General features: G+C 37.8%; 1 protein-coding gene across 1 annotated transcript in view; it reads right to left on the bottom strand.

Moving 5' to 3' along the window:
• Nucleotides 1-25,088, bottom strand: part of GPC3 (glypican 3) — a 406,774-nt gene that overhangs the window by 54,727 nt on the left and 326,959 nt on the right. The window contains exon 7 of the mRNA XM_036305437.1: nt 428-587. Coding sequence (XP_036161330.1) covers nt 428-587 — 160 coding nt within the window. The remainder of the gene's footprint in view (nt 1-427; nt 588-25,088) is intronic.

The raw sequence follows: 25,088 nt of genomic DNA, 5'->3' as shown, positions 1-25,088 counted from the left end.
TATAGCCTAACTATGTTAGAATACTCATAAGAAAACAAAACAAATGGTGTTCTCAGAAGAGAGGGTCAAGTGATGTCTCTTTCTTAGAAACTTACCCCATCTTTTGTTTTTCATAGACTCCCAAGATTGCATTTGTTTTATAATGGAAAAGAACCAAGGAAATGTCCAATGGGAAACAGTCAACTGATTATGTCAGTTCATTTTAGACAATGAAAAACATGAAGTTACCATTTTAATCTACCTAGGTCCAGAGATTTTAAAAAGGCTACCTGAAAACTTCATTTTCTAGAGTATTGTCTTTCCTTGAAGAGTTGATGGCATTGTGTTGCAGAGATTTTAGGGGAGTTACAGAGAGCAGATTCAATTGGTTTTTAGTTCCCAAGCATCACCATTTTAGCTCAGATTGGAGCTGGCACTAATCAGTTACCTGCAAGGAAACGGAGCTGATTCTTCACTTTCATCATTCCATCACCAGAGCCTCCGATGCACTCATCTTCATCATCACCGCAGTCTCCACTTTCAAGCTCTTCTTCATCAAGGTTCTTATCCACAACTCTACCTTTGGGCATAGACATGGTTCTCAGGAGCTGAAAGAAAACAGACAAAAATGTAGCAGCTCTTCATATTTTTTTGGTAGGTCTAAAACAGTATGTTATTAACAGAATGCATTAAATGTGCTGAATGAGTTACACCGAAGCTTTTAAAAAATCAATTTCAAATTTAAATAAGTGTAAACTGCTTATATGCTATGGAGTTTCATACTCCTGGGCCCTTCTATGGCATTTCATATGATTCTCTACTCCTCTACTCCACTTATACAAGAATGTATATTGCATCAAACCTTTCCATGCCATGGTATTGAAGTTCCTGAAAGCCTCCATGATAGGAGAACTAACATGAGGAAATTAACATAACATAGGCAAAGCATATTTATATATTCAGAGGACGCCAAAATCAGAAAACATACCTATGGAAGCCTCTTATAACTGTATTTACAATTATTAAATTAAAACAACAAATGCTTTCCATCAAAAGAAGAAGATAGCATTGAATTTTATGTATACTTTAAATGAATAATTACAATTAATTGCTATGTACCATGCCTTGGTCATTAGAAAAACTTTTAATACCTCCCTCTTCCATCATTTCAATAAGATGCTTTGAAATTCATTTTGCTTTTAATTTTGGTATATAATATGCCCATGTAGAGGCATGTTTGTTTTGCTCTTCAGTGTCTGGCTTTTCAGACACATTGTCAATGTCTTTCTTATGTTACGGTGAATCCCACTTCCCAAAAGTCTTTCTGCTGACCCAGAAGCCTAGCTCACAGCCTGAGTCGTTTCTGAGGGCAATTCTCAGACTCCATTTTATTCTTCCTCACCATTTCTCTCCAATACCCTCCATTTCTGCTCTAGCTTCTGCCCCATCCCCCTTTTTAGTCCTACATCCCAGTTTCACCTCCTATTTTTGTTTAAAATTTTTTTATTGACTTCAGAGATGAAGGGAGAGGGAGAGAGAAATAGAAACATCAATTATGAGAGAGAATCATCAATCAGCTGCCTTGCTGCATGCCTCATACTGGGGATCGAGCCTTCAACTTAGGCATTTGCCCTGACCAGGAATTGAACCATGGCCTCCTGGTTCATGGGTCTATGCTCAGTCACTAAGCAACACTGGCTGAGCACTACCTCCTATTTTTAAATAACAGCCAACAAAAAGTGCTAGATGTACTGAAACTGAGATTTTTGTCATTGAGGAAGAGGTATCCAGAAAAAAAAATACTGCATACACAGGAATGTATTGGTTTCTCTGGTCTTAATTGTCTATGTTTATTGTTACTGCAAAATATACCTTTGTGTTCTCTGCTTGTGATTTAACTGCTATACCAATATCAACCCGGAACAAGCTACATACTATAGAGAAATTTGGCTCTGCAGGCTTAATTTTTAAGCAAAGAAAGAAAAGTCCAAATAGTTCTTTTCTGCCCAACAACCTCTAATGTGTCAGAAGCCAACCCATCAACCATCTGCCACTCCAGCATCATCTCCACCCTGCACTCTAATGTATTCCTTCTCTAACCCTCCCCCATCCTCTACCATTCATCCTACAAATCTAAATGTATACTATAGACACATAGGTTATGATAAGATAGACTAGGTGCTTCTCAAACTTTTTTGGTGGAGTCAGGACCCCTTTATACTCTTATTGGGAATCCAAGAAAACTTTTGTTTATATAAGTTATATTTATTGGCATTTACTATCTTAGAAATTATAACTGAGAAATTTAAATAGCAAAACTATGATGTGTTAACATAAATAACATTTTTAATGATATATAAATATATTTTCCCTGACATAAAACAATTAGAAGGGAGGGTGGCACTGTTTGACGTTTGCAAATCTTTTCAATGTCCAGCTTAGTATGTTAGCTGGATTATCATATCTGCTTCTCCATTCAATCTGTTGTTATATATTGTTTTGATTGAAACATTTGCAGAAAATCCAGCCTCTCAAAATATCTCATGATAAAAGAGAAATATTTTAGCAGCCTCATCAGGTAATTGCGAATATTTATCATTGATACTAGAGAAAAACTCAAGTGGAAAGGTTAGTTGTAATGTAGAATATGAAACTATATAAATAAATTTTTCATGTTCTGTTACATTAAAGTTCATTGGTATGCTTTGAACTTTGAATGGGTCTTTTACCCATTTTGTATCATCACCTATGGGTTATCCTGAAAATATTGGTTCACTCTACTGTGCAGGTTTTCCAAATGTTAGCACCTTTCATTATATGATATAAAAAATCACATTCATTAACATAACCTACAGTCTCATTAGGAATGTCTTTAAGTATTGGGAAACCTTGCAGCTCATGGTAGGAGATACAGATTTTCCTAAATTTTAATTTTTTTGAAAGTTTAAATTTTATCATTGGCAATAAATAATTTTCCTTTAACTGATAGGCCTTCTTTGTGTAAAACATCCAGAAAATACTCAAGTATGTACAACTAAAGTTTGTCAGTCATAGTCTCAAACAAAAATGGTATTTCATTTAAAAAAGTGGCTAGTTTAGCCGATAGCTTAAATAATCCCATAAGTGCTTTTCCTGAGACACACATCGACACAGTTTACAGTAGAAATACCTTAAAGTACTTCACATTTAATAACACAGAATATTTTTAAAAGTATACTCAAGCCCGACTGGTGTGGCTCAGTGGTTGAGAGTCCACCTATTAATCAGGAGTTCACAGTTCGATTTCCTGGTCAGGGCACATGCTTGGGTTACAGGCTTGATCCCCAGTAGGGGGCATGCAGGAGGGGGCTGATCAATGATTCATTCTCATCATTGATGTATCTATCTCTCCCTCCCTGTCCCTTCCTCTCTAAAATCAATAAAAATATATTTTAAAAAAGGTTTTCCCTTTAAAAAAATGTATGCTCAAGCCCTAGCTGGGGGGCTAAGTTGGTTGGAGTGTTGTCCTGTGAACCAAAGTTGTGGGTTCGATTCTGGTCAGGGCACATACTTCAGTTGTGGATTCAGTCCCTAGTTGGGGCATGTAAAGGAGGCAACTGATCAATGTTTCTTTCTCACATTGATGTTTCTCTCTCTCTCTCTCTCTCTCTCTCTCTCTCTCTCTTTCTCTTTCTCTCTCCCTTCCTCTCTAAAAATCAATAAAAGTATATACTTGGTGAGGATTAAAAATATATATATATATTTGAGTTAAGATTTAATAAATTAATCATTTTTACTGCTTCAGCAATGACATTCTTAAATAAAAGTGCCTTTAATTTTTCTGCAAGTGTATGCCATTGAAGAATACAATGACTGCTAATACAGTTTGGTGCCACTGCCTTGATTCATACTGTGATACCAACAGTTGTACTCACCATTGCTTTTGAACCATCAGTGCAAATATCAACACAGTGAAAAAGGCAAATAATATCTTGATATTTTTGTGCAAATAATTTTTACCTTGTGAATCCTTGGGTTTCATAGATTACCAAAGTCCATAAAGCATTCTTTGAGTACTACTAAACTAGACTATAGTATCACTTCAGTTGACCAAAACATCCTAATCTCCTCCTTTACCATCATTTCTTATGGGAAAATTGCTTTCAACATAAGCATTTTTAGGTTAATCTTCAAAAATACATCCTTCATATATGTCATGGATTACCTGAATTAGAATTGTTCACATAAGGGGATTTGTGGTTAGAATTCAGGGGTGGGCAAACTTTTTGACTCGAGGGCCACAATGGGTTCTTAAACTGGACCGGAGGGCCGGAACAAAAGCATGGATGGAGTTTTTGTGTGAACTAATATAAATTCAAAGTAAACATCATTACATAAAAGGGTACGGTCTTTTTTTTTTTTTTTAGTTTTATTCATTTCAAATGGGCCGGATCCGGCCCGCGGGCCGTAGTTTGCCCACGGCTGGGTTAGATATATATTAGTGAACTTGCTATTTCTCAAGCACATCTCACACCTGTGCCTTTCATTAATCCCTTTAGCAAACATTAATTGAGCACCTAATAGGAGCTGTTTTCATTTCGGTCTATTGAAAACACTATATTCTTTCAAGCCAAATTCAAATGTCATTTCCTTAATAAAGCCTTCTTGGCTACCACAGATGGTCATTATAGTTCTCCCTTCCCCTCTTCCACCACTGCTCCCTTTATCTGTACCTCCTAAATACCCCTTTATGTGTGCAACCTAGCATTATTTATTTGTACATGTGACTTTGCTCTACCACCAAACTGAGTTGCCCAGGGGCTTTGTCTTATTTATCTTTTAACCCTATAGCGTTTAAAGCAGTGTCTTGAACACAGTAGGCACTCAAAAAATGTGCTATTGAACTGAAGCAAAGTAAAGTGGCATGGTATCTTTAATTTTTTAAAAGGTACTTCTACAAACTCATGAAAAATGAGAAAGCCAAAGCACAGATTAATTATACAAGAACTTGTGAATGAATAGCTAAATCCTTTTGGACGACCCTGGCTAAGATCTGTAGCTAATCTATAAAGGCTATTTTCCAACCTCGTGTACAATGCCCTCAGTATTCTCTGGTAGTCCAGTTTTTTTTAAGTGCAATTAAAAAAATTTTTAAAAATGTTGCCATTGAGATAACTTTTTTAGTTCTTAAATTACTCTCATTTTGGAAACAACTTCAGCATTGAAGAAGGATTATAGTATACTTTCAATGTGTTTTACACAGACATCTGCTGATGAACCTAACTCTCACACTTTAACAAAACAAATCCCAAACTAGAAAGCCATTGTAAATGTAAGTCTTAAAGAACACTCTGAAGCTCCAGAATGTTGAAACAAGGGTAATCTTTCAGAGATGAGAAATTGTCAGCAAGGACTGTGGATTTAATACAGCCTGGAATTTGAAACAGAAATCAAACCAGCTAATTACAATGCACAATATTGACCTTTTTGTTCCCTCTCTCACTCTTTACAATGTCTTCCAGACTGAACACTCACTTTATAAAAAGAAAGTTATGAGGGTCTTGCACACAAAATCAGGTAACTTTAGGGGCCTAGTGCTTTTGATTAACTGTTCAGCATTTTTCAAAGGACACTATCCTATTAGCTTTTTAAAAGCCAAGGCTCAGAATAATTATTATCAATGTAAACTATCTTATTAAAACACAGGTCTGATTATTTCACTACCCTACCCCCACAACCCTTCTATCAACCTGACATTTCTGCCACACATTGTTCGGCCCTCCTTATGGGAAGGACTTTCACAGTCCAGGTTTTCTATATCTACTCCTCTCCTTGCAACACTGTTTGAGCCACATGAGAATATTACAGTTGCTTAAATATGCAATACATTTTTATTTTCTAATTTAATGTTAATTATATGTATCAATTGAATATAAAAAGATGAAAGGAAAGAGACATAAGGGGAAAAACCTAGTTCTCAAACTTTAATAAACATTTGTATTTTCAAAGGTTGGTGAATTTTTGTGTGGGTTTTCTTCTTTTTTTCTTTTTTTGCCTACATTTTTACATAGTTGAACTTGGACTTTAGAATAAAACTGACTGGGTTTGGAATTCTGGGTTTTCCACTTATTAACCTTTTTCCCACTTATTAACTTTGCTGTTCAGTTTCCCTAAACCTCAATGTCCTCATCTGTAAAATGAGGGAAATAATGCCTGCCTCATAGAATTGTTGTAATGAAGATATGTGGTAATTTTAAAATGTTAAATGTGATAAAAAACACGTAGTGCAGTACCATTAATGGATCTACTGAAATTTACTTAACAATTCTCTGAATATTTAATACTTATATCACTTCTTTTGCTTCTATAAATAAAAATGGAGTATCAGGAGCATTCACGTAACTTTTTCTATATTTCTTTAGTTTCCCATTAGTAGGATTACTGGGTCAAAGGGTATGTACATTTTTATATACCATGGGAGTGAGTCTCCAATTTTGTAAAGGTGATTTTTAAAAACTCAAGAACCTTGGCCCCACCCACAGAGCTTCTGATTTAGTAGGTCTGGGGTGAAGCACACAAATCTGAATTTTTAACTAGATCTACCCCTCCATCTTATCATGAGCAAATCACAGATCACACTAATCAGAAAGACTACTGCAGTGTTACTCCACTTCCCAGAAACCCTCTGAAACCACCTCTGGAAACCTTAGCCCCATGTGTGTCAGGATCTTTAGTACATGCGTTTCAAAGCACTTTTCAAAAAATAAATGCAGCCTAATGATTTCCTTTTCATTTACTGGTAGATGTGGATATCATGACCTTTTGTCTTTGGAGTTAATGAAAATTCCTGGGTGTAAAGGTAATTGACTTTGATTAGAAAGAGAAATATTTGAAGTTAGTTTTGAGACAGGTATTCATGGTTGTATAATAAAAGGAAACAAAAAGTCTGGAATAAATACTTACGAAAATTAGAACTACAGTATAAGAGGAAAAAATGCTCTTTAGATTTAGCGATTTCATGTTCTTAAAATCATAATAACTAAGATAACAAAAGAGCTCTGCATCATGGGACAATGTGATTTGTACAAAGCTCTTTTCCTGATTGGTTGACAGGAGAACAAAGATCAAAGGACACACTGGTTGTTCTTAGGGGGATCAAATATGCTGAAATTAGACCAGTGAGAGCAGCAACTCTTGATCTGTCTATATGGTATAAATAACATGCCTCTTGAAATTATCTTGATTGCAAAGATATGAACCTTATCAGCCACACATTGTGCTAGGGCTTAACATATGTTCTCTCACGTAATCCTTGAATCTTCACTGCCAATTTGTGTAACAGGGAAGACTGCCATCCCTATTTCCCACATCAAGGGAGGTTACTGAGGCTCAGAGAGGGGACATGACTTGATCAAGTCATTGTGTAAGTGATAGAGACCTCATTAAAAATAAAGTCTTCTGCTCCAAAGTCCAGAGATTTTCAAGAAAAACATGCTGTCTTAGGTAAAGGCATCAACAAATGGGGCTTTCATTTCATATTTTTGCCATTTTGACTGCCTTTACCTGAGATCATTTCCAGTTCAATCACAATTTTTCAGATTCTACCCATGAGCTATACCTCGATGGGAAGGCCATTTGTTATTTATTGGTCGGAGAGATAATGACATTGGATGCCTCCTGCTTGTTTTCCTCAGCCTTGCTATCTACTGTGTCTTAAATAATCAACCTATCTAATCATAAATGGATTTGTTTTGAAAAGATTCAGACAACTGGTTAGAATAGAATGAAAAATTCCATTAGTGCTGCTACATGGCTAAGAATTTTCTTGACTTTAAGCTCTTTAGCATTTTAAATATAAAGGATAAGTAACAAAATAGACACTGCAAATATTGGGCTTGGTAGGTATTTTGAGGAATTAGCTGGTTTTGTCTCTTTTGGCTACTCGCATACCTCTATCTAGGCATTTAAAAAATATCTGGACTCCCAATTACATTTTAAAGCTATTAAGCTGGGCTTATAAAACTGATTTTGAACTATCTGGATGCTCAGCTTTATACAACCTGCAAAGAATGCTTTGGGGGCCCAGCTTCCCATGTCCATGGCAATGTAAACACATGCTTTACTGTTTGTATTTGAGTAGCATAAGCTAATGGGAAACAAATGTGGTGGCTCCAATGAATCCCAGCTTTTTTTGGAATGCCATTATTATTTATACAATGTGCACATCCACAAGGCTTAGGGCACGTGACCTCTGCATTGCATACACACTTTCTTTGAACAAATGCACCAAACCATTGCCACAACTAATTGGAAACAATGGCAGCTCCACATATTTCAGATGAAGCCAGAACCCAAATATATAGGGCTAGAATTAATGGCTATATATAGAGTTTACACATTGGAAAGGCAATAAAGTACAGTAGTTAAGAGTGTGAGCTTTGGAATCTAACCAGTATGGATTTCAATGTCTACTCAGCCTGTGTACTAGATGTATTACTCTGGGCAAATCACTTAACTTCTCTGAACTTCAGTTTCCTCACCTGTAAAATAGAGGATAACGCTATTCACTAATTTCACAGGGTTGTTGAAGAATTAAATTAAATAGCACCATTCACATTTCATAGTCCCGTGTATCTTTCTTTCATAGAACTTTCCACAGTTTATAATGATATATTCCATGTTTTACCCTATTAGACTAACAGAAGGGATAAATAGTCTGTTTCTATTATCAGTGTGTGGAACAAAGTAAATTTTCATTAAATGGATGAAAGAACAAATCAATAGAAAAATGCGCGTGAAGTGCTTAGCACATTGCTTAGCAAGGTAATAAATTCTCAAACATTGTTAAGTTTGCTGCTGAGGATGATGATGATGATGATGATCATGAATAGAAAGAAGGGGAGGAGGGGGAGGGAGAAGAGTGGTAGCAGTCATAGTATCAGACATGAAGAGCTTATTATAAATGCCTTGTAAGGCAAAACAAGTAACACTCCATGACCAAACACTAAGGAACCAGAAAGAAGAGTCTGAGAAACCCTTCTGGATGCTCTCACTAAGATAAGGATCTGTGCATTCAGTATACACACAGAGATGTTTAGGAAAGAGCAAAAGGACTGGCTATAGGCTGTGCATCCATGTGATATTGGTAAGAAGGCCACCCACAGCCAGATACTCACTCTCTTGTCTGGGCATAATTTCCATGTCCACCACTTATCTACAGCACATACTTTCTCTACCACTTTCAGCTTCCCAATTTTTACTTTGTTTGTTAATGTAGCACTGAAACTTGTGAAAATAAGTCCTTCCAATTAAATAAATGTTGGGATAGTAAAACAAAAAAAGATATAAAAGAAACAAACTTGGGATGGGATTAAAACTATCTTAGTGGGGCTCCCTCTCAGTAGTATAAATAGTTCTCTGCAGTTTTAGGAAGCTACCCAATGCTTTAAAGTAAACAATTTATAATAACACTAGTACCTCAGTGCACAGATTTGTGCACATTGAAAGGGAATTAAGTAGAAGGTGGCTGGCAGGGCGGGACTGGGCGAGACTGGCCAGACATGCCTTGGAGCCAACCTCCAGAGGTCCCTCCCTGGCCGGCTGCACCTGGGGTGGCACTATGGTTCAAAGGGCTTCTGTGGAATGAGCAGGGTACCTCCGGCAGGTGGGGTCCTTCAGCCTGGCCTGCGAGGATCGGGCCGAAACTGGCTCTCTGACATCCCCCAAGGGGTCCAGGATTGAGAGAGGGCAGTTCTCAGGTGACACACCCTGGAATCAGGCTCCTTCCTCTCTGGTTCCAGGGTGTGTCACCCGAGAACCACCGCTGCCAAATCACTGCAGCTCAGCAGCTCCTGCGTTGAGCGTCTGCCCCCTGGTGGTCAGTGTGTATCATAGCTACCAGTGGGACAGTTGGACGGTTGCTTAGCCTTTTTTATATAGACTAGTGACCCAGTGCACGGATCACTAGTTTGAAAGAAAATTAATTAGAAGGTGGCTGGTGGGGTGGAACTGGGCAAGACAGGCTGGACACGCCCTGGAGCCAACCTCCCGCAGTCCTTCCCCACCAGCTGCTACTGGGGTGGTGCCGTGGCTTGAAGGACTTCTGCAGAGTGAGTGGGGTTCCTCCAGCAGGTGGGGTCCCTCAGCCTGGCCTGCGGGGTTCGGTCTGAAGCTGGCTCTCCGACATCCCCTGAGGGGTCCCAGAGTGTGAGAGGGCACTCTGCAAAGTTGCTGTCATATAGGGTGTGGAATGCAAATGCAAGTGTTCAGTAAACCAGATTCAGGGCCGACAGTGCCCCAGCAACAACATAACCCAAGGCCAAAGGTGGAATTGTGTGGCCCCACAAAGAATCGGGCTCCCTCCTCTCTGGTTTCAGGGAGCATCACCCAAGGATTGCTGCTGCTAAGTCACTGCAGCTTGGCAGCTCCTGCATTGAGTGTCTTCCCCCTGGTGGTCAGTGCATGTCATAGCAACCAGTCGGATGGTCAGACACTTAGCATATTAGCCTTATATATATATACAGATTACCAATAGCTTACAACTGTATAGTGTTTTATTATTTTCCAAGAGGTGGCATAGCATAATGGCTAAAAGCTCATACTCTGTGGTCAGAAAACTTATGTTGAAATCTAAACTCTGTCACTTACTAACCCTGTTACTATAGATAAGTTATTCTTTAACCGCTCTGAGCCTTATGTTTCTTATCTATTAAAATAGATATAATAATACCTATACCTATCTCCCACATTGTATGACAATGGGGATTAAAAGAGACAATCCATGTAAAGCACTGAACTTAGTACCTGGCAGTAAGTGCTCACACAATGATATGTTAATATTATATAGTAAAACCTATCCTATTTAATAAAAGAGTAATATGCAAATTAACCCTCACTCCATCACAAAGATGGCGGCAGTCATGGAGCTGGAGTGAGCAGGAGGCTTGAGTTGCCCCCAGCGATGGAGGAAGCCAAGCTTCCCACCTGTCCTGCTGTTCAAGGCTACAAAGTTTCAATTATAGAAGATAAATCCCAGATACCTGCTTCCAGCTGGAGTGGCCTCTGCTCAAGGAGGGACCAAAGCAACAAAGTTTCAATTATAGAAGTTAAATAAATCCCAGACGCCTACTTCTAGCCTGCCAGGCGTGAAAAGCCTGAAAATGGCACTCAGCCCCTCACCCAGGCTAGCCAGGCACCCCAGTAGGGACCCCCCATGCTGAAGGGGGTGTGGCCAGCCTGAAAACAGCCCTCAGCCTCTCACTCAGGCTGGCCACACCCCCATGGGGTGAGGGTTCCCACTGGGGGGCTTGACCAGCCTGCAAACAGGCATCAGCCCCTCACCCAGGCTGGCCAGGCACCCCAGCGGGACCCCCATCCTGATCTGGGACACCCTTCAGGGCAAACCAGCCAGCCTCCACCCATGCACCAGGCCTCTATCCTATATAATAAAAGAGTAATATGCAAATTGACCCTAACAGCAGAACGACTGGGAATGACTGGTCACTATGACACACACTGACCACCAGGGGGCAGATGCTCAATGCAGGAGATGCCCCCTGGTGGTCAGTATGCTCCCACAGGGGGAGCTCTGCTCAGCCACAAGCCAGGCTGATAGCTGCCAGCACAGCGGTGGTGGCGGGAGCCTCTCCCACCTCCTCAGCAGCACTAAGGATGTCCGACTGCAGCTTTGGCCTGCTCCCTGCTGGCAAGCGGACATCCCCCGAGGGTTCCTGGGCTGTCAGAGGGATGTCTGACTGTCAGCTTAGGCCCGATCCCCTGGGGAGCAGGCTTAAGCCAGCAGGTGGACATCCCCTGAGGGGTCCCAGACTGAGAGAGGGCACAGGTCAGGCTGAGGAACATCCCCCCCCCCCCGCCCCAACAAGTGCACAAATTTTTGTGTACCGGGCCTCTAGTATATTTATAAAATCTGAATCTCTGAAGGGGATGAATTCTACATTAAAAAAAAAATATGTTGTATTGATTTGATAAGGAGAGGGGGAGAGAGAGAAAAACATCAATGTGAGAAACATCCATTGGCTGCCTTTTGCATGCCCCCTACTGGGGATCAAGCCAGCAACCCTGGCATGTGCCCTGCCCAGGAATCAAACCATAGACCTCTCGGTGCATGGGACAAAACTCAACCCCAACCAACTGAGCCACACTGGTCAGGGCTGAATTCTAAAATTTTGGCACTATTAACATTCAATTCTGGTTTGGGTAGGGCTAATTTTGTGGAATGTTGCAGGCTTTCAATAAATCTTCGTTACTAGGTCATTGCTACTGATATTTCATTATTTTTATACTCAAAAGCCCTTCCGCATATCTTCTCTTGTTGATGTATCTAGGATACCTGTGAGGCAGTGGGGAAAGTATTATTAACATCGTTTTATAAATAAGAAAATTGGAGCTGAGAGAGAAGTGAGGCAACATGCTCCTTTTTAGCCTGGAAATTGTTTAATGGTAACTACTGTGAAGTCGTTAGGATTTGGAATGGGGCTGGCGAGGCAGGTTTCATAATCCCCTCCAGTTGAGAGAGCCTCCTCCCCTGATAAAGTGGGGTCAAGTCAAAGAAGAAGGCATAAAATTGATCTTTTAAAGCAAATGAGCCAACTAACCCAAAGGGATGGTGCCAACCCACTCACTGAGTGGCTGAATGAGGTTCCTGAGGCCCCCTAATGAGTTTTTTCCAATGACAATGATAGATTAGTTGGCCTGAGTGTGTTAATTGTGGGCTCTGTAATGCCCTTACTTAGGGTCTCCAGCTTTACTAGACTAAATTTCAGTTTAAGGGGCCATAACTCCCACAAAGTACAGTTCCAATTATAAGGCTGGCCAACCCATCCTCAAGAAACTGGTCAAGTCCTACCTTGTTAGGTGGGGCAGCAAAATGCAAACACAGCAAGATACCTTGCAGAACACCAAGTCCAATTTCCCTCTGAAGGCATCTGACCCTGGCTACCACCATGGTTGAAGATTAGTGACTGTTTATCCCTGTGACAGTTTTAATTATTGTGAAAAACCACAGGGACAAAATATAACTTTTTCTGGAAGAAAAACTTACTTTGAAGACATCTGTGAAACCCCACAGCATTGCTCAGTTTCCAAAGGAATCACCTCATTCTCATGAGGGCCACCGACAAAGGGCAATGGTCCCAGAGTAAAAGTATGCCTAGATATTACATATTTCCTCATGGAATTGAGGTTACACAAACATGATCTGAGCATTTACTATTGTCCTAGCGTATAAATCTGATTCATTCCAAATAGACATCTTGTGGTTATACTTTTGGGAAATGAGAGTTCTTGCCTTTAAAAATAACTGTGTATGAACCACAGAAGCCATGTCGTCAAGCATAGGGCTTGAAGAGTCAGCCTCAGTGACTGGAGGACAATGGTGTACTATTCTTTCATAAGTCTTTCATAGCCCTCCAAGGGTTAATGAGATGCCTCTAGTTTCCCCATTAAAGATTCCTTTCTTTGAAGACTAGGTCTAGATCAGGATTTATAAATAGGTTTTCAGTGAAAACAGTTTACCTTCTCTGGTATACTATCTGAAAAACATGAATTTTAAACATGTTTCAGATAATTAAGGCTACATTGTATTATTCTGAAGTAAAATAAATGACCTGTTGCATCTGGCACAAATAAAATAGCTGGGGCTTGATGAAAAACTAGATTCTGAGTTTCTAGTTGTTATTTCCTTGGAGGTAAGAGAGCTTCAAATTTTTCCTGTTCAAAGTTTTAGGCTATGGAATCCTAAGGGAGAAATTGGCTCCCACAGGAAAGAGGAAACATGACTAAAATTATTATAATATTCATATCTAATCACATACTTTAAAAGGTTGAAATAGAAGAAGCAAAAGGATGGTGCCCTTATATAATTTTTAACCTCACCCCATGAGTAAAGATTAATTTAAGAAATGCTCTGACAACTCTTTTAAATACGAAAAATTGGGATGTGTCCTAAAACAGTGCTTTGTTTGATAAATACAGCATTGAAGATGCTAGAACAATTAGCTCTTCCTGAATCTGCCATTAATAGGTTTTGTAGCGCTTTGGTCACAGAAGACAACTATAGCACCAGAATTTTATGAGGAGCACTGACCACCTTAATTACATGGTGTAGTACCAAATGTTTAAGTACTTCCTTATTGTAGTATAGTCTTCCTTTCTGTACCTCTAGTGGTTTGAATGGAGTGGTCAAACAGTGAATGAAGGAATGTGAAATGGAACTCCTAGTATTCTGCAGTAGCAAAGGAATTCAATTCCTGCCTTTTGATAACCATTTAGGACACTGAAGAAAAGTGACTGTAACACTGTAGTTCAACTCAAGCAGCCCATTAACACTTTGAATATATTCACTACCTTGTTGGAATTCTATATTTGATAAAATGGTCTTTCAACAAAATTCACAGTCATTTTACATCAAGTTATTGCTATTGGTGATTATTTTTCCAATTTTAGCATAGTCAATTCTAGTTGCAGAATTGTCTGCTAGGTTGATTATATATACTTACAAAATAATTTCTACTTAGTATTTGGCCAAACTATCCTTCATATTCACCTTTCATCCCTTAATTAAAATACTCACTAATCTAGTATATCCATATACTTGCCATTTGGTAGCATATCTTAGATTAATTTTACTTCTCCGAAATAAGCATAACATTGGAGCCTAGTACAGATATAATCATTTCCATTCCCATGTGGGTCTCTATCATCATTCCTTCTTACTCTTAAATCCCAAGCTTCATCAAGCATTTCTCCTATTGGCACTGCCTATGAATCCATTCTTCAGACAGGCCTCTTATTTTTCCTGAGAAGCTTATTAGAATTTAACCACAAGGTCTGGGAAGAGTACCATGTAACCAAGTCCAGCTAATTTGTACTCAGTGTTGGGCAGAGCTTGATCCCGTGCTATTTTGGCGAGGTATATGTTGGTAGAGATTAAGATGAATTATTTTCTTTGTTGGCTCTCTTTGGTGGATTGGGTGTGCCTATTTTGTTTGCTCCTGGGACTGAAGTGCTTGGCTGTCTGTCTTACTTGAACTCCTTCCCTATCTCACAAAAGTATTTGGTGATGATAAAGTGGCAGGAATAGGAGAATATAAGTGTGGGAGGGGAAAAAGAACAGCTTATTAATAGGCTGCAGCCAACACATATTTATAGCTCTTCCTTTCTTTGTTTCTCTTCACTGATCTCACTAGGTAAGAATGTCTTCACCAGTTCTAACATGGGTTTCTCCACTATCCTCTGAGATTCTGTTTAGACAGATATTCAATTAACATTTTTGTTAAATTAATATGTGTTTCCCTCCCCACAATGTTTAACCCCCTTTTATATACACACACATTCTCAACATTCTGTTTGTTCACCATATTTCTGGATATAGCTTATGGTAATTTTCATCTTTAAAGAACTCAACATTCATGTCCTAACTAGATGCATCAGCGAAGGAAATGATTGGGAAGCAGAGATCTTACTTTCCAGAAAGTGTCCAATATGAGAAATGGTGATATTAAATGTATTGAGCACTTCTCAGCATCATATTCATCCTATTACTAGAGGAATTAGGTTGTAGATTTGGAATGATGAGTTAGAAAGAACCTGAGAGATTATATGTTCCAATCCATTCATTCTTATAGATGAGCACATCAAGTCCACACAGACAATAGTTAGTAAAGCTTTTTTAAACTACCTAATCAGGAGTAGATGACATAAGCTAGCTAGTTTTTTGTCTAGTCCTTGGGCATATCTCAAGAGAACCAGTCAAGGGCAGTTAAGACAGAGGCAAAGGGACTTGAGAGTTGCAAAATGCTTTTAGGTCTAGGAGGAGGGCAATGAGGTTCTTTGGATCCTTAGTTAAACCTGGTCAAATCACAGGTTGGGAAGAAGATAACATGCCCCTTTGTGAGCAGGTGGCAGCCAACTTCCAGGTTGGCAAAGGTAATTGGTAACAATAGAACATGGAGCCTGCCCTCAAGAAATATCCTATATAAGAAAAGCCTAATATGCTAAGTGTCCGGTCATCTGGTAAACTAATCAAAGTGTAATATGCTAATGATATGCTAAGGCTGCTCAACTGCTCACTATGATGTGCACTGACCACCAGGGGGCAGACACTCAGACTGGTAGGTTAGCTTACTGCTGGGATCCAGACAATCAGGACTGAGCGAGACTGGCCGGACAAGCCCTGGAGCCCTCCCGTGGTCCCTCTCTGGCTGGCCAACCTCCAGCATCCGTCCCCAGCCCAACCATGCACCAGTGGGGTCCCTCAGCCTGGCCTGTGTCCTCTTGCAATCTGGGACCCCTTGGGGGATGTTGGAGAGCCAGTTTCGGCTTGATCCTGCAGGCCAGGCCGAGGGACCCCACTGGTGCACAAATTCGTGCACTGGGCCTCTAGTATAGTCTATAAGGAGTTCCTTTCTAAATGGTGTGGAAAAGTAGTGGAATAAAACCTTCCCAAGTCCTCATCTCATCCACTCTTGATTAGGTGGATAAATCAATGTGTCAAAGTATAGGTACTTCCTTATTTTCTCCCAGTCATTTCTTTCTATTTCCAAGAAATTCCAGTTGAAAACATCTTAGAGAGGCGTAACATACTGAAATACTTGCATTTGCATTCAATTAAACATAATTCCCTTTTGCTTTATACTCTTTTTACTTATAAACATTTAAGTAATTGATCAGTTTTGTCAAAACAAATGGTGAATTACTAAGTTATGGTGGCTTTTAATTATTGACACTTCAAATATGTTGCTGCCCCAAAGGTTAAATTTGGTGGGCCGGTTAGTTTATACATTTTCAAATATCAACTATATTTAAGTACTGCCCTGACATTTCAGATAATTGACATCTTGTAGTTTCGTGTTTCCAGAAAGTCAGGAACATAGTGTAATCATCAGTGAAGTTGTATACAGTGACTGTACAGGTTTGAACTAAATTTCAACATCACTATCTGTGAGTTGACAGTGCAGAGACCTTCTGCTATGAATGCACTATCCACAATATCAAGAACAGAGTGCCCCACAAATTCACACACTTAGGTACTCATATTTATGCAGATGCCTCAATTAATGGAAATCAAATACATAACTGCCTTAATAAGTAACATAATACCCTGAGGACCACAGGAGTTGCAGGAGGCTGCTGTTACTGTTAACCAAGTTCTCCCCTTTTTAAAACATGTCCCTGCTCCACCCCATCCCAGCTTGACTTCTGTTTCTTATTCTAGGTATACCAGCCAGAAATAAGACTTATTTTTCATCAACTTAACTGGGAAAATAGTTCCTTCACTTTTATTATTAAGACAACAACATCATTATATAGGCCAAACCTATATACTTAAAAACATTACTTTGCTTTTAGAGAAGCATACCCATTCACTGCATTGTTTTCTGAAATTTCACTTTCTAGTTCTATGTTAAATAATAATAATTAAACCTATTATTTCTAATAGCTCTGTGTTGAAAGTCAAAGATAATTTGAGAATCATGAAAGCAATGAGAGAATCAATTCATCATATATAGATGACTCAATAAGATTAACAGTTGTATTCTCATCAGAAACCAAGAAGCCTAGAAGGCAGTAGTATAACATATTCAAAACACCAAAAGAAAAAAAAAAACCTGCCAACCAAGAATTCTATATGAGGCAAATCTGTCCTTCAAAAAATGAAGGTGAATTTAAGATATTCCCAGATAAACAGAAGCTGAGGAAGTTTGTCACTATTAGACATGTTCTAAGAGAAATGCTGAAGGGAGTTCTTTACGCAGAAATGCAAGGAGATCTAATTATATGCTGCTTATAAGAGATAGACCTCACATTCAAAGACAAAAATTGGTTGAAAGTAAAAAGATGGTAAAAAATAAACCATGTAAACAATAACTAAAAAGGAGCTAAAGTGGCTATATTAATATCAGATGAAATATATTTTAAGACAGAATTTGTACTATAGAAAAAGAAGGACATTTTGCTGATGAAGGGTTAATGCACCAATAATTTAAAATTATAAATGTATATGCACCTAACAGTAGACCTTGAAAAGACATGAAGTAAAAACTGACTGAATTTAACGAAAAAATAAGCAATTTAAAAATAATAACTGCAGCCTTCAATACCCCATTTTTAATAATAGATTAAACAATTAGACAGAAGATTAACAGGAAATAAAAGACTTAAACAACACTATAAACCAGTGGTTGGCAAACCATGGCTTAGCCACATGCGGCTCTTTGGCCCTTTGAGTGTGGCTCTTCCGCAAAATACCACGTGCGGTATTTTAAATATGAGGGAAGCTTTTCTCAACAGGTTGCAGGAATTCAGAAACAGCAAAGCAACGTTAGCCTTTGTTAAAAAACCTCTCAATGCTACTGTAACAGAATTAAATTTTTCTCCCTTTAATATTGACATTGGCAACTTTGAAATGCAATTGCTGGATTTAAAAAACAAAGAACTGTGGAGCTCGAAATTTGAACGTCTTTGTGCTGATACAGAAATATTGGAGAAAAACAAATGTGAACTTAGTTCACAGCACAAGTGGTCTGCTTTGAAAGACCTGGAGAAGGAAGATAGGTTGATTTTTAACACCTGGAATAGTATTCCTGACTCATATAATCAACTGAAAAAACTAGTGTTTGCTGTTCTTTCCTTATTTGGGTCTACATATATATGCGAACAATCATTTTCAAGCATGAACCTTATCAAGAAGTAAATTGAGAAGTCGTCTTATTAATGAGAACCTGGAATCGTGCCTAAAATTAAAAACAACAGCATACAAACCTGACTTACCCAAACTTTCCAAGCAGATGCAAGGCCATTGTTCACATTAGTGTTTGTCAGTCATTGGCATGATTAAATTTTATGGATATTGTAAGGTAAATTGTAAGGAATTTAATTTTATCAATAAATAATATCATTATTATGATATCAAGTTTTATTCAACGTACCTATAGTTTAACTAAGATTTAAAACTTTAAGTAAAGTTTATTAAGTTAATTTTAGGGAACGTTGTGGAGTGAAAGAAGATGTAGTGTCGAGGATTGAGAAAGGTATGTTGAGATGGTTTGGACATATAGAGAGGATGAACGAAAGGAGATAGACGAAACAAGTATACAAGATGAGTGTGGATGGGAGAGTTGGAAGGGGTCGACCTTAGCGAACGTACCTCAATCAGACTGAGGACATTTTTAGCAAAGACCAGTTTAGGAGTACCCTAATTAAGTTAATAACAATGTACCTACCTATACAGTTTAAGTTTAAAATTTTGGCTCTCAAAAAATTTTCAATCGTTGTACTGTTGATATTTGGCTCTGTTGACTAATGAGTTTGCCGACCACTGCTATAAACCAACTGATGCTGGGAAAACTAAATATCCACATGCAAAAGAATGATTTTGTAACCATACTTTACACCATATTAAAAAATTAATAGTAGACCAAAAGCCAAAATGTAAGAGCCAAAACTATTATAAAAACTTTGGAGGCAAATATAGGGGTAAATCTTTGTAAATTTGAATGAAGCAAAAATGTAAGTGGTAAAAGAAAAAAATGGATAAATTGGACTTCATCAAAACGAAAAACTTTTTTGCATTAAAAATGCCATCAAAAAAGTAAAAGGACAACACACAGAATGGAAAAAAAATGTCAAACCGCATATCTGATAAGGGTCCCATATCCAGAATATCTAAAGGTCTCTTACAAGTCAAAAATGAAGAGGCAAGCCAATTAAAAAATACATGAAGGATATGAATAAGTATTTATCTGGAAATATATAGAAATGGCCAATGAATACGATGCTTAACATCATGAGTCATTAGTGAAATGTAAATCAAAAGGACAATGAGATATCACTTCATATCCACTAAGACGGCTATAAAATAATAAAAATGAGAGTAACCAGAAAAAAAATGTTAGAGATAATATGAAAAAAGTGGAATTCTCATAAACTGGTAGAAATGTAAAATGCTTCAACCATTGTAGGAACAGTTTGGTGGTTCTTTAATAAGTTAAATTATTAAATACACCTTAAAATTATGTACTTAATATACATATAAAAGTATAAACACTATATACATACAATTACAATATGACCCAGCAATTTCACTCCTAGGTATATGCCCAAAAGAATTGAAATCGAGGACTCAAGCAGATACTTGTTCACAATGTTAATAGAAGCATTATCCACAATAGGCAAACAACCCAAATGACCACCAATGGAAGAACAAATAAACAAAATATGGTATATACACACAATGGAGTATTATTCAGCCATAAAAGGAATGAAGTACTGATGCATGCTACAATATAGATGAACTTTGAGAATATAATGTTAATTGAAATAATCTAGTCATAAAGTAGCACATATTATATGATGCTGTTTATATAAAATATTCAGAATAGGCAAATCCAGAGAAACAGAGTAGATTAGTAGTTGCCAGAGGCTGAGGGCTGGGGAAATGGGGAGTGACTACTAATGGGTATGGGGTTTCTTTTGGGGATGATGAAAATGCTCTGAAATTAGATAGTGATGATGGTTGCACAACTTGTTCAATATTACTTCATCAAATCCACTAAATTATACATTTTCATACGGTGAATTTCATGGTATGTATATTTTATCTCAATAAAAAGAGAAAGAAAGGAACCAATCAATTGGAAAGAATTTCCAACCTCAAATTTAGAACTAAACTTCCTATTCTTTGGTATTAAAGAAATCATCGAAAAATTCTACTTTTTAAAGATATGACATGGTATTCCCTCCTGTGAAAAGATATTTTCTTGGAATAATTTTTAAAAATAATCTTTATTTTATTTTTCTATTTAAACTTGCCTGAAATCTATTATGCCAGCACATCACTTATCTTATTACACTGTCTCAGTGGTCTTAATGTTCCACAAGAATCTTTCCCAGATTTGCTTTCAGTACTCATTCAGACCAGGGAAAATGAGTTGTACAAGGAGAAGGGCCATCAAGGAGAAGCAATGTAGCTAGTTCTGATGTGACTAGGGCCTGTAGAATTTTAGCACATGAAGAAGCACTGGAAAAAAGATTTCAGTAAATAGTTCTCATTTGGCTAATTCTTAAGGTAGAAAATCAAAATGATTCCTAAACCATGAATGATATATTGGAAGATTATGATTTCTTGTGGGAATTAAATTCACTCCTACTTTAATAGTAATAGGGGCTGTGTGAATGACCCTCTGGATACCAAGTGAGAAACTTGGCATACGAGGTTGTTATATTTCTGAAATTTCTATCATATTTCCAGTGTCATCTTACAAAAGAAATATTACAAATTCAACACAGACCTATTTCTAAACCTGGTTAGGCGATTCAAAGGTTTATTTGTTCTAATCCCCAGGCATCTTAGGACAACATGTGTAATATTTTGGAGCTTATTTTTACAAAAACAGAAAAAAAGAACATTGCAAACACATTCCAAATATATAAGGAAAACATAATTTTGTGAGCAATATATCTATGGCAAAATGGAAACTGCCTCCTTGGGCTCTGAGTAAATGTATTTTACTATGAACCAGGAAGTCATGGTGCCCTGTGGGCAATGGCTATAGAAGTAAAATGCTCACTGCAAGTATTGCATTCACCAAGCTATTAAATCTATTTATGAAACAGGCACCTACTAGGCTTCCTGTTTGCACCATTGCACTTTTTTTTTAACATCAGTCGATTACACCAGGAGCCTGGAGTCCAGGAAATAGGGAAAATATGGCTTAAACTCTTTGACTTTTAGTGTTGATGGTTTATGCATTGTAACAGTACTTAAATCTATCCATATTTTGGTATTGTTATTTATACCCTTTCATTTGGATGTTGTTATATAAAGGTTATATAAAGTTTAGCTATCCTAAAATATCTTTACTGTACCTATCTCAACATTTTCATTCATAAACCAATGGGCTTTTTTATTTGGTTGATGGCTTCTTCCAAGCAACTATCAAAACAGCATGTCCCAGTTCTAAGTATTCTAATGTACTAAGAATCCCTGAAGAGAATCATGAAATAAACCACTGGTTTGAATTCAGAACTGTTATCCTAATTGGTTGATTGTTGATGGCTTTTATTTATTTTTTAAAAAATATATTTTTATTGATTTCAGAGAGGAAGGGGGAGAGATAGAAACATCAATGATGAGAGTCATCGATCAGCTGCCTCCTGCATGACCCTCATTGGGCATCGAGTCCACAACCTGAGCATGTGCCCTGACCGGAATCGAACCATGACTTCCTGGTTCATAGGTCAATACTCAACCACTGAGTCACGCTGGCCAGGCAAATGTTTAAAAGCCTTTACACTGGTTAATGGCATATGACCTAAAATGCATATACACCACTATGTTAATTAGCAAGTGAATATGAATATTACCAAAAGTCCTCTTTTTAAAAAAGCAATATACAGCCCAGCTGGTGTGACTCAATGGTTGAGCCTTGACCTATGAACCAGGATTCCTGGTCAGGGCACATGCCCAGGTTGTGGGCTAGATCCCCAGTGTGGGGTGTGTAGGAGGCAGCCAATCGATGATTCTTTCTCATCATTGATGTTTTTATCTCTCCCTCTCCCTTTCTCTCTGAAATAAATATATATATTTTAAAAGCAACATACATATATCTCTGCTATATTCTAGCCAATGCTTCTTTTCCAGTCAACTATTTCCTGGTTTTAATTTAACTACATGGTTTATATATCACTTACAAATAGGGTATATTATACAGAGCTTCTATAAAGCCAGATAATTCATAATAACAATTCCCTTCAGAATCTGAATAAATGTCCTAGGGGCAGCCACACAAATCTAAGCCACCAAGTAATTCCAGTGGATATATATTGACCTAATTGTTATATGTTTAAACCTAAAACAAAATGTCATTTTATAGTTGGCTGTACATTCTTACATGCTGTGAACACTGATTTATTTCAGGTTTTAAGTTTCATGCTCAGCCTGCAAATTGTATTATCCAAGAGAAATTGCATTCTGGCATTCAGATAAGACCCCTGTTATTTGCTTGTCTAATAAATTATAAACAAATTTGACTTGGAGTCATAGCTATATTGGGCCTCTACATATCATCTTCTGATGGGGTTGCAAAATGTGTATTGGAAAGAGCACTAGAGAAGCAGTCAGGTGTTCTCAGCTCTGCCACTCTTTTGGTCTTGGGGGTAGGAATCTCTTCCCCTATTTGGGCCTTCGTTTCCAAATATATACAAGGAGGGAGTTGGACTGCATGAGCTCTAAGACTTTTACAGCTCTGACAATCTATGAATTTTTGAGATCGCTAAGGAGAGGAAAGGGGGAAATTATTTTGGAATAATTCTTTTTTTAAATATATTTTATTGATTTTTTAGAGAGAGGAAGGGAGAGGGATAGAGAGTTAGAAACATCGATCAGCTGCCTCCTACAACCTCCCTACTGGGGATGTGCCTGCAACCAAGGTACATGCCCTTGACTGGAATCGAACCTGGGACCCTTGAGCCTGCAGGCTGACGCTCTATCCACCGAGCCAAACCAGTCAAGGCTGGAATAATTCTTTTTGAAAGAGAGTTATTTGGGGTTTGATGCGTGTGTGTGTGTGTGTGTGTGTGTGGCGGGGGGCAATGTAAGGAAACCTGACCCTAATTTCAGCTTCAACACAGTAAGAAATAATTGCTAATCAAATGTTAATAAAATGCTTACAGGCTTTAGGTCTGGAAAAGTCATTTTAAACACTTAGAAAAACAATCAGGAATGACAGCTGTTTTTTCACCTGCTCATAGAGGAAATTCTTGGCTTTTAACCATGACATCCTCCTTTAACTCAACTACAGTACATTTAAACCTACTAGCCACCTCTCATTTTGAATTACACATGAAGATATTCAACCTAGAGCAGTGATGGCGAACCTTTTGAGCTCGGCGTGTCAGCATTTTGAAAAACCCTAACTTAACTCTGGTGCCGTGTCACATATAGAAATTTTTTGATATTTGCAACCATAGTAAAACAAAGACTTATATTTTTGATATTTATTTTATATATTTAAATGCCATTTAACAAAGAAAAATCAACCAAGAAAATGAGTTTGCATGTCACCTCTGACACACGTGTCATAGGTTCGCCATCACTGACCTAGAGAGTTATCTTTCCTTGACCTGAATCCGTCCATCTAAAGTGTTAAGCACAACATTAAAGTTCCTGTTTGGAAATACTTTCTATCTGTCCTGGAATGAATTTATGAAACTTTATAATCAGATACTGAAGGTTGACCTCCCCCACCAAGAATAGTTCAAATCGCATAGTCTCCTCTCTCAATTACCAAAATGCAGGCTGACCCTGCAAGCAGGGAGAATAGTTAGCTGTCAACAAGCAAGGATCCGAGATGTGATGGGTGCCTTTGTGCCCCCAAATCTTTTTCTTCTTAGACACTTGCAGGGTTTGACATTCTATCTCTAGAGACACATTCATTTGGGATAAATATTGATCACCCTAGGTGACTTCTTGAAATAAAATGCCTGTCTATTGGAGAGCTAAGATGCTAAATCACAGACATTTCACAGTAATATTTCCTAAGGTATATTCTTTAATATAATTTCCTAATTTCATAAGACACTGGAAAAAGAGATCCAAGGTCATATAAGTTGAGAAAATATATTACACTACATCTCTTCCTCAAGAGTCAAAATGCATAGTAGCATATTAAAGATTCTAAGAAGTCCTGCTATAAACACTCAAAATTAATTTTTAATCCACTGTTTCCTTATTTGAGACTATGGAACACTTTGGAAAAAATTTAAAATACACAACATAAAATTTACCATCTTAACCAAATTTAAATGGATAGGTCAATAGTGTTATATATATTCACATTGTTGTGCAAAACATTTTCATCTTGTAAAACTGAAACTCTATACTCATTAAACAACAACTTTCCATTCCCCTCTCCCTCCATAGTCCCTGGCAACCATCATTCTACTTTCTGTCTCTATGAATTTGACTACTTTATGTACCTCATGTAAGTGAAAGCATATGGTATTTATCCTTTTGTGATGGGCTTATTTCATTTAGCATAATATCTTCAATGCTCATCTATATTGTAGCAAGTGACAGATTTCCTTCTAGGCTGAATAATATTACATTTTAT

The sequence above is a fragment of the Myotis myotis genome, unplaced genomic scaffold (genome assembly GCF_014108235.1).
Source record: "Myotis myotis isolate mMyoMyo1 unplaced genomic scaffold, mMyoMyo1.p scaffold_m19_p_4, whole genome shotgun sequence".
Classification (NCBI taxonomy): Eukaryota; Metazoa; Chordata; class Mammalia; order Chiroptera; family Vespertilionidae; genus Myotis; species Myotis myotis.
Note: the sequence above shows the minus strand (reverse complement) of the source record. Positions and strands in the feature narration are given on the sequence as shown.